This window comes from Cucurbita maxima, unplaced genomic scaffold (genome assembly GCF_002738345.1).
Source record: "Cucurbita maxima cultivar Rimu unplaced genomic scaffold, Cmax_1.0 Cma_Scf00016, whole genome shotgun sequence".
NCBI lineage: Eukaryota > Viridiplantae > Streptophyta > Magnoliopsida > Cucurbitales > Cucurbitaceae > Cucurbita > Cucurbita maxima.
The window spans coordinates 4636289-4646245 of record NW_019272032.1 but is presented as its reverse complement, the minus strand read 5'-3'; the positions used below and the strand labels follow the sequence as shown (position 1 = coordinate 4646245).

The 9957-nt window shown below is 33.2% G+C and overlaps 3 protein-coding genes across 3 annotated transcripts in view; 1 reads left to right on the top strand and 2 right to left on the bottom strand.

Annotated features, from left to right (window-relative positions):
* The window catches only part of LOC111491526, a 2847-nt gene extending 1243 nt beyond the window's left edge, over positions 1-1604 (bottom strand). Inside the window, exons 1-2 of the mRNA XM_023140476.1 lie at positions 1075-1604; positions 105-155 (exon numbers count right to left, since the gene is read on the bottom strand). Coding sequence (XP_022996244.1) covers positions 105-155; positions 1075-1440 — 417 coding nt within the window. The 5' untranslated portion in view covers positions 1441-1604. The remainder of the gene's footprint in view (positions 1-104; positions 156-1074) is intronic.
* Positions 1605-5225: 3621 nt separating this feature from the next.
* On the top strand, positions 5226-6204 carry LOC111491612 (ethylene-responsive transcription factor 1B-like). Its single transcript, XM_023140588.1, has one exon. The coding sequence runs from the start codon at positions 5339-5341 to the stop codon at positions 6041-6043; it is 705 nt and encodes a 234-aa protein (XP_022996356.1). The 5' UTR covers positions 5226-5338; the 3' UTR covers positions 6044-6204.
* A 919-nt stretch (positions 6205-7123) lies between these two features.
* LOC111491296 (actin-depolymerizing factor-like) lies at positions 7124-9388 on the bottom strand. The gene is made up of 3 exons (XM_023140147.1): positions 9129-9388; positions 8143-8408; positions 7124-7634 (listed from the first exon to the last, which is right to left on the bottom strand). The coding sequence occupies exons 1-3, from the start codon at positions 9150-9152 to the stop codon at positions 7484-7486; spliced, it is 441 nt and encodes a 146-aa protein (XP_022995915.1). The 5' UTR covers positions 9153-9388; the 3' UTR covers positions 7124-7483.
* Positions 9389-9957: the final 569 nt, after the last annotated feature.

Sequence of the window (9957 nt, the reverse complement as noted above, 5' to 3'; positions counted from 1 at the left end):
AAAGAGAAAAAAAAAAAAAAAAAAAAAAACATGAATAAAAACAAAAGAGTAAGAATATGTGCTTGAAAGCTAATTCAGCTTAAATTAGTTAGTAATGAACTTACATTAAATGTTGGCACAGCTGCAATGACAAGGCTTGTAAATGCCACAGAAATCTACACCAATGAGCACTAATCAATGTTTATACAAACGCACAATGACCAAATATCTCATTAAAAAGATGTGAAAGTTGGCATTCATGACATATTTCCGTCAGCAAGCACTGGTCAGCTCCTATCAAGCCCACAATTCAGAAACATCCAACATAATTAAACTCAATCATAAGGAGTTTTGACAGCAAAAATCCTCAAGTAATTTTTTCAATTCAGAAACATCCAACATAATTTAAATGTTCTCTATAGCACCCTAAAACCATGTCGAGCTACTTGAGCTTCTATGGAAATAATACACAATTGGCAACGAAGAAAATTTTAATTTGTTCGAACACCCCGGGCTAGAAGTGATCAGCTAAAGTAAAATGATTTTTTTTTAGTTGTGTGTGCACCTCAATTATTCTCACGAGGTCACCACCTGACCCTACTGGATTTAGTTGCCCAAGATCACGTAGAAAATTAAATCATGTAGGTGCTTACCATAGATTGAACTCGTACCGTTTAAGCTTTTTATTATTTTGATGACCCTTATTGACCTCTCATTAGACCACAACTTCATTGTTTTGTTGGATTCTTTATATTTATATGTTGGTATTATATTAAAAAAAATATATCATCTCTATAATCCCTTTTTCTTTCCGGAGCTCAACATCTCTGATTCTCTAAAATTAGATATTGTTTTGTAAGTTATTAGTAAAAAGTTGTCAGGAGAAGCTTTGAAGAACCGGTAAGATGAGAAATTATTCTATTTCTTAGGAACCGAGGAGGAGAAAAACAGGAAAAGAAAAGAACATTTGTCAAGTCTCAATGAGTTATTTGTCATGAATCCGGCATTGCAAACAGTCAACAACAACCAAAAATTCGGAGAAATTCACACAGCACACAACAAATGCTTAAAATTCGAGGCTATGGTTAAATTTACCGTAAGGGCAATGAATGTGAATAGAAGAAAAGCCTTATCGCTCAAGCTGAATTTAGCAAGAGGCCAAAATCCAAAGCTTGGGCTACCCACTTCCACACTCCATTGATTTTGCTCTGTATTCTCCACCGTCAAAGCCCCATTCGAATCTTCGACCCCCACAGATTGTTGTTCCAGAGCAGATTTCTCGGAATCCCGGTAACAAAGTACAAGGAATCGGGCCGGTTTGGCTCGCAAATTAAAGAGAAATGGTTCAAATTTACAGGGAGTGACAGAAACAGACGAGTTCTTCGTTGCCGAAAAGCTGAAGCCATGAAGGGGAAGCGAAACGTAAGGGCAATGGGTTTTCAGAGATGTCGCTGATCTCATTGAGGGAAGTTGAAAAGAAGGAAGCAAAGAAGTAAGGAGCAGAAGGAGGGGAGGTGGGTTGAGCTTAATCAGCAGCCATTTTAGCTCCTATCAGAATTGAATTGCCCGCCTGTGTTGAAGATAAGGGGTAACTCAATCCCGACTATTTTCCAGTTTGGCGTTGGATAATATTGCGTCTCTCTCAAACTAATCCCTAACGAAACGGTCTGCAAAAGCGCACACAAGGCCCATACTTTGGGCTTGGGGCTTGGGAAGCTTCTCGTAAGCCCAAATAGATCCGGCAGAAATTAACAAATGATTGGCAACTTAGAATAGCGAGAAAGCAGGACAAATTAAAATGATAATGTTGAAACATGTTGTGAAGACCAAATGAGACAACATTAAAGTTGTAAAATATTAGCAAATTTAAACCACACGTGTTTGGTTCTTCTTCCGTGGCGTCCTTCTTTGGCATTGCTCTCTCACCAAACTATTATCGTTAAAACTTGTACAACATTTTAAAAAGAAAACATCATGTTTTAAATAATTAAATATTTAAAATTCATCGTCATCCTTCACTATGATTAAAACATATAATATTGGTACTACACACTTCTAAATAAGATATTTATGAACGTCCAATCCTTAATTCTATTTCTTTCACGTGTTTTAAAATACAAAAACAAGCTATATAAGTTAAATAATAATAATGACTGAGGTTGGTAATATTTTAGGAATGACAGTTTCTTGAAATGTCATACTCATGAAGTGGCTAGTTGGTCCTTAATGGCTGCCCATATCCATATTAATTATAAGATCAACCAATGCCTTGTCACACCCTCAACTTCAAACATGTCCCTCCCTTTTCTTTATTACATATCATATAATTCATTCACCAAAGTCCCCCCTTGCCTAACAAAAAAGAGAGAGAGAAAAAAAAAAGAAATACATGGCCAGAAGAACTTTAAATTTAAAATTTAAAAAAAAAAAAAAAAGTTGAAGGTGAAGTTATTTTGGTGAGCAAAATGAATAGGCCCATGAAAAATATGGGATTATTGGAAATATTATAAAAAAGAAAAGAAAAGAAAAGAAAAGGATTCATAATATTAAATGAGGTATTGGAAGCTTTCTTCAAACATTGCTTGAATGTATTCAGAATCCATCACTTTCAAATCAAATTACTTTATTGGAAGTTTTTCAAAGAGATTAACATCATTTCCGTTAGATTATAACAACATATATATATTAATTTTCAAATCTATATAAATAGTAACCATACAGTAGTTAAAAAAAGCTTTTTATTTTTTATTTTTGTAATAAAAATACTAAAACCAGCTATTCTTCTAGAAGGGCATGGACCCGAAAGGAATCAAAACTACAGCTACGTGATTAAAAAATAAAAAAAAACATTATTAATAAATGCATGATAAATGAAAGAAAAATGGAAGGTTCAAGCCAGGCCCTTTTCATCTAGAAGAAATCTCATAATTAATGAAGAGGAAGATAAACTGACAAAAAAAAAAAAAAAAAAAAAAAAATGGCAGCCAAAGAGGGTTTGTAATTGAAATTGATGGAAGCATTGTAAGGTGCAATGAACTTATGAAGTCGTCTCCACTGAATTTTAACACGAGGCCAATTTAACGATAATAAATTGTTTTTAATAATTATTCTAAACCAATATTATATATATATATATATTATTATTAGTATTAGTATTATTTTACCTTAGCAAGCTAGTTGCTAGCTTTATAGCTTTATGGATAGGACTGGACAAAAAAAACAAAAACAATAAAAAACTGGTATATACCAAATTTGGAAGCAAGAGCATCTGGTACGCAAAATCAACGTGATTTATAATTTAAATAAATAGAGTAATGAAAATGAAATAATAATAACAATAATAATAATAAAAGTGGGCGAGAAGATGGTTCATGAACATGGACTTAAAATGGTGAATTTAAAATTGGTGGTCCCATTAAATTGGTCGATTTTGAGCAAGTTGGTGATTTGGTTGGGTGGGTTGCCACTCGAAAACCCTACTTCCATTGTTATGAAAATCATTAATTTGTGGAGGGGGAAGGAGATTGCGANAAAAATTTATGCAAAAAAAAAAAAAAAAAAAAAAAAGAGGAACCCTTTGTGTTTGTGCTGTGCGTCCAAAGGATTAAAACAAAACATATATGGAATAATAATCAAGGGAGTGAGAGGCATGGAAAATGCAAACCCTCTATTTCATTCAAAGCTTGTCTGAAATATGCGACGGCTAATGCCAAATAAATAAATAAATAAATAATTCAGTCAAATGTTGAATTCCTTTCAAAACAATTAAAAGTTTAAAAACCCAAATAGTTTAATATATATATTTTTTATTTTTAAAATTTGGTTTATAAATTATAACCTTCTCTTTCAAAGTTTGAAATTTAGTGTACAGAAAATGACCCAAAAAAGGAAAATCAATGGAGCTTTTAAATGATTATCAAATAAAGGTATTTAGATCAACCTAAAAAATATGATTTTTAAAAAATGTGAATTTATCCGACTTCTTAATTAATTGGTTAGTTAGGTAGATAATATATTTTTAAAGACAACATGTAAGTTGGATGAATTTTTGGATGGGTTTAAAACACGTGTTTGGAAAATTTAATATAAGTATGCCTTTTAAATCTTCAACTTTTTTAAAAAACAATTTCAACCACAAAAGTTTTTTTTAGTAATTCAATTAATTTTAAGGATGTTTTTTTTTTTTTTTTTTACTTATTTATATATTTTAAAGCTTATTAAACTTAATTGGATTAGATAATTATTTAGTTTTAAAAATTAAAGTCTACCATATTATTTTATTTATTTTATCTAATTCTTTAGATAGGAAAAAAAAACCATAAAAAATTAAATAATTACAAAAAAGTAGATTTTGAATTAACCAATATTTTAAACATTTTAACTTATTTATCAAGATTTGTTAAAATAATAGTTAATTTATTTGAAGCATATCATTGGGTGTTTTGAAATTCTACGTAAATCTATAACAGGTGATTATAAGATGAGACTGCCACGTGCAGTAATCTCTATCTCTTTTTTTGATTATGGACTAGTGAAAATCTTCTAAATACCTTTTAAACCTTTTTTTCTTTCTATTTTTTCTTTTCATTTTTATATAAATTAAGTAAGAAATCAATAAATAAAACATTATAGCAAATTTGATCAGAAATGTTTGTGTTTCCATATAATTACGTCTATAATTATCGATGATTAATTTTAATTGAAATACTTAATTTAACTCATATTAATCATAACATTAAATTAAAATGAGGTTGTTAATTAAATTCCAACTGGCATTAAAAAAGGAACAAGTATTTCATTAATTAATTTATCCTCCTGTGATCTAAAGCCACTAAACTAAGGCACTCGTGCCATGTCCAGCTGTAACTCAATAACGCAATTGCCGTGAATTCTCTAAATATCTCCATGACGTGTCTGCCACGTACACAACTACTAAATTCACGAACTATTCCGTTATAATTCAGGATTCGGTTACTTCAATATTTTTTTTATTGAAAGAAATTGTGGATGGGTCCCATGCGCCGCCGGGCTTGTGGCGTCTTTTGAGCACGTGCCCCGGTAGCCCTTGCTATTCTTATTTTTGTTTTGCCGAGTTGTTAAATATAATTTAAGCATTATGTTATAAAAACTTCTTTGCTTTTCACCCCCCCCGTTATAAAATATTGATAACTCTGGCCAAATTATTTTATTTATTTTTTATTTATTTTGCGGATCGGAATTCGTCATTTTCCCGTTGTTATATATAGGCCTAAATATTCAAATTCTTTTACACACAGAAAGAAAGGAAACAGAGTCCTTTTTCTATACAATTAAAAAAAAAAAAATTACATTGAAGATTCAATTTCCTCTAGAAATCCAAATGGAATCCTATTACTTTTCGTTCTCCGATTCAGATTTCTCGACGGAATGTTCACTCGGATCACCGGAGGAATTGTCGTTTTCATGGAGCGATTTTTTCTCGATAAACAGTGTGCTAGAAAACTCACTCTCACTGCCGGATGAGTTTGTCGGCCATCAACCATCGGAATCGGAATTGAAGATTGCGGTGAAGGAAGAAATCGAAGTGAGTTCGATTGATTTGGAGAGGGAGAAAGAGAGAAAAACGACGGAGAAGAATTACAGAGGAGTGAGGCGGCGGCCATGGGGGAAGTACGCGGCGGAGATTAGGGATTCGACAAGGCATGGAGTTAGGGTTTGGCTTGGGACTTTCGATAGTGCCGAAGCCGCGGCTTTAGCTTACGATCAAGCGGCGTATTCGATGAGAGGAGCACTGGCGGTGCTGAATTTTCCGGTGGAAATGGTGAGGGAATCGCTGCAGGAGATTAAGTATGAATTGGAAGAAGGATTGTCACCAGTGGTGGCTTTGAAGAGAAAACACTCACTAAGAAGGAAGTCAGGGGCGGCGGCGAAAATCCAGGGGGTGGCGGAGACGAAGAAGATGAAGAAAAAGAAGAATGTGGTAGTGATTTTGGAAGATTTGGGAACAGAGTATTTGGAAGAACTTTTGATGCTAAGTTCATGTGAGAGTAGTAGTAGTAGTAGTAGTAGTATGAGTCCTTTCTGAGATGTTATTTCTTCTTCTTCTTCTTCTTCTTCTTCTTTAGAAGTTTTCATGGCTTTTGAATTGTCTTACGCCATTAAATTTAACTTGTCAATACTGTAATTTTCTTCCTTTTTTTCATACCCTTCATTCATGTAATATTAAAATCTTGGATTTTCTGGAAACTAAGTAACCAAGTAAGTAATATTTAAAGCAGTATTAGTATTAATTAAGTAAGCAAAAAAGTTGATAATAAAATAAAGGTGACAACCACAAATAGATGTGCTGTGTTTATGTAATGCCATTTTGGAGACACTACTGTTTAAATAATATAATATAATATAATATACTGTCTTGGGATTGAAGTCAACTTGCTCTTTCTTTCATCTCCTCCAATAATGTTGTATTAATTGTATGTCAAAGCAATATGCAATCAATATTAAAGTTGGAAAACAAAATTAAAAAATTTTAAAAATAAAAGGGTATTTACCCTAATATATATATATATATATATATTTGAAATCTAATTTCCTAAATAGGAATCTAGTAACATGTTATTGGAGGGTTTGAAAGATTTGCTATAAAATTTATTTAAAAAATTTGAGTATAAATAATTAATTATTGTTTTTAATCAATAAAATTACAAATTTAAGACTTCAACCGTTAAACAAATGTTGGGTATAACTTACAATATTTGGAAGCAGAGGAAGGGGGAAAAGGAAAATCGCTGGAAGAGATGTCGGGCTAGAACGAAGATGGAACCATTCAACAATTGGTGATAGCCGGGCAGCTACCAATTAGACAGTCAGTCTTCTCCTATGTTTAAAGATTCCATTTATGGGATGGGATTCTCTTAAGAATAAAGTTCTATTTCGGTGTGATTTATGTTTCTTTGCAGACAGGTAGTGAGGGTCTTTTATACATAAAAATTGTGTGTTCAAAGAAAGATGATTCAAGACTCTTTGTTAACTTTTGAGAATTAAGGAAAAGGAAAAAAAAAGAACAGGAAATAAATGCTTCTTTTTCATATGTTGGTTTGGAAAATTGTTTTTGGTTGATGATGAGCCGAAATTCAGTTCATGAAAGACAATACACAAAGCATGCTATGATCCATTCGGCACTGTGTTCTTCATTTCACATCATAAAAGGAGGCACAGAAGAGAGATTGAATTAGATCCACCAGAGAACAAATTTCCAATGATAATAGGTTTGATAAATTCTAAACATTTTCTATAGCAAACTTATCTTCACCTGAGAAGCAGTCATAGCAACCACAGCAACATGTCGATCCACCATATATCAGCATTCTGCAGATGTTAGTTTATTTTATGGTTTGTCCAACGTTTTCATTCGGCAGCGTTCGGTTTTACACATATCGAAGCTAAACCAGTTCATAAAGTATTCAAAATACTAGCTGGTTTACCCCTTAGAGAGAACAAATTAAACAAATTAAACAGAGGCTGTTCATTGAGCACGGTCTCTAATCACTTCCAGGTCCATCTCTGCAGGGTCAGTAGCTTGGATCTCATAGTGAATGCCATCCAGCTCATGTCGAAAGTTGTCTTTAGATGTTGCATAGAGCATCTTGGCACGGATTCGAGAGCTCGCTGGAGACCTGAAGTGCACCAATCTAGGGTGAGATTAAAAGACACCAATGTGATTATCATTGATATGACATGACCAAAAGAATTCCTTTCATTGAAGGTCGTAACTAGATGGTTTCTGGAATAAGAGATTCAAAAGGTGCATTGGATCATCAACAACAGAAACAGCGACCAATCTGAATAAATATGTCAAGATTTTCGCGTTTTGCCCGAAAATTTCAATGTACTGTACTATGATGTTAAGAGAGATTAGTTGATGCATATAGAACCCTGAAGATCATGACTTGTGCAGTGTGCAGAGTCAAGCATATGCACCAGAAGAAGGTATTGAATGAAAATAGCAAGCAAACCAGATGAGTTATATGAATAACCAATTGACCATGAACATTTAGAACCCCTAGGATAACGAATGCTTTCCTAAGTAGGTTCCAAAATGCTGTGTTGTGGGGCAAACCAATGAACAATATAGCAATAAGAAATATAAGATTAAAGTTGATGATGGGTGAAAGCTTAGCTAACCAGGCAATGAAGAAAATCTTGCTCTTCTGACAGTTGTCAGATGTCACAAAATCAAAATCATAAACAGCATAGCGGCAATCGTTGTCGGGCAGAGCAGCAGTGAAATCTTCATAGCTCTCAGCAGGATTGCCAATCTTGTCAACCACCACCTCCCTTTTCTTTTCATCAACCTTAAAGATCACATATCTATACATTTTCTTTCTCTGTAGTTCAGAAAATGTCTTCTTGGTGTGTTCATTCACACCCATTGCAGATAAAGTGTTTTGCTGTAAAAGGTAGTTCAGTTCATAAACGTCAAAACAACCAAACAAGAAGCACCAAGATTTAAAGCATGTGAATAGTTCAAAGAAAATGGTGCCAACAAAGTGATAATCCTCAGCAAAATACACCAGCAGAAGTCCTTTAAATTGAAGCATGGGATCTATAGTATTGTTCAATCAACAAAAGGTTTGATTTAGCTGCAGACCGGATCACCATGATTGATCCTGAGATCCCCAATAGATTCTTGTTTTAAAAAGTTTGTAAAAAGAAATTGCAGAAGAAGCAAAGAAGACAGAAGTCCATCAACAGACTCTGAACTCACAGACCTGCCTGAACAGTCAAGATCATGACTTCCACCCCTTAAATCAAAGATTTCAGAGGTATAACAAGAACCTGAATCAATCAAGCACATGATCCGTCGAATCTAACTCATTTCATGAAAATCCAATGTACTCGTTTGAAATAAAGAGAAAAAGAAGAAGAAACACAGCATGCTTGAAGAAAGGAGAGTAAATAGCATCAGAGAAAAGGGTAAAGAAAGAAGAAAACATAAAATTGAGAGGTCAGTTGATGGGTGGTTGGGAAGGATGAAGCAGAGGTGAAGAATGTTGAGAAAAACATACGTAACATAAAATCGGGAGAAAAGGCAGAGCCCCCAATTGAAATAAGGGTACACCCAGTTGAGTTAAAGTAAAGAAAGCATAAAAATAAGAACATAAAGATACCCGTCGGAGGCCTCGGAACGACATGACGATCGGAGAAGAGGTGGATGTGAGAAAGAGGATGAGAAAACTCGATGAAAGGAGGAAGAAGAAGAAGAGAAAGGTCAGAATTGGTAGGCAAGAAGAAGGGGAGGGAAAGGCCGAAGATATAGACACAAAAGAAAGGAAAGGGAAGGGAAGTGACTAAAGCTGCCAATTTCGATAAACAACGCAGTCAAATATTCTCTCTTTCTCCACCCTTTTTCACTCAACTTCAAAAAAGATGAATAATGAGGACTAAATAGAAAAATAAATTTCTAACTTCAAATATATATGTATAAAAAAAGGTTTGATTTTTTCTTCCTTTTTCGTTATAGAGCCTTTGTTCAAAATTTAAATAATATTGGCCTTTGAATCTTCAATTTAAAAAAATATTCAAAAGAGCATAACAAATGCAACACCAAAACCAAATCATAAATAAAAATATTAAGTTCCGAATGAATAAAACATTTAAAAATCATAATTGAATTATGAGACTTTTATTATTTATAAAGCTTTAAAAGATTATAAAGTAATAGTTGAATGGATAAGACAAATAAATATAAAAATGTTTGGTATAAAAAATGATAAATAAATAAATAAATAAATAAAAAACTGATGAGTTGAGAAAAAGTTGGAAAAGGTTGCGTGGGAGTAACGCAGGGTTGTCCTTAATGATGTGCTATGGGTATTGAGGGCGCCACATTCCATCAATTCCTCGCACGTGTACCTCTTCCCCCACATGCTTTACTTTATTCTCTTTTGATTTCATTTTACCTTTTTTTTTTTTTTTTTTTTTTTTTTTTTTTTAAAA

Excerpts from the sequence above, each read along its gene's own strand:
- LOC111491612 (XM_023140588.1), top strand. The coding sequence starts at position 5,339 with ATGGAATCCTATTACTTTTCGTTCTCCGATTCAGATTTCTCGACGGAA.
- LOC111491296 (XM_023140147.1), bottom strand. The coding sequence starts at position 9,152 with ATGTCGTTCCGAGGCCTCCGACGG. Across the intron at positions 8,409-9,128 it reads CGTTCCGAGGCCTCCGACGG|CAAAACACTTTATCTGCAAT; the intron begins GTATCTTTATGT and ends TACCTTTTACAG. Across the intron at positions 7,635-8,142 it reads AAGATTTTCTTCATTGCCTG|GTCTCCAGCGAGCTCTCGAA; the intron begins GTTAGCTAAGCT and ends GGTGCACTTCAG.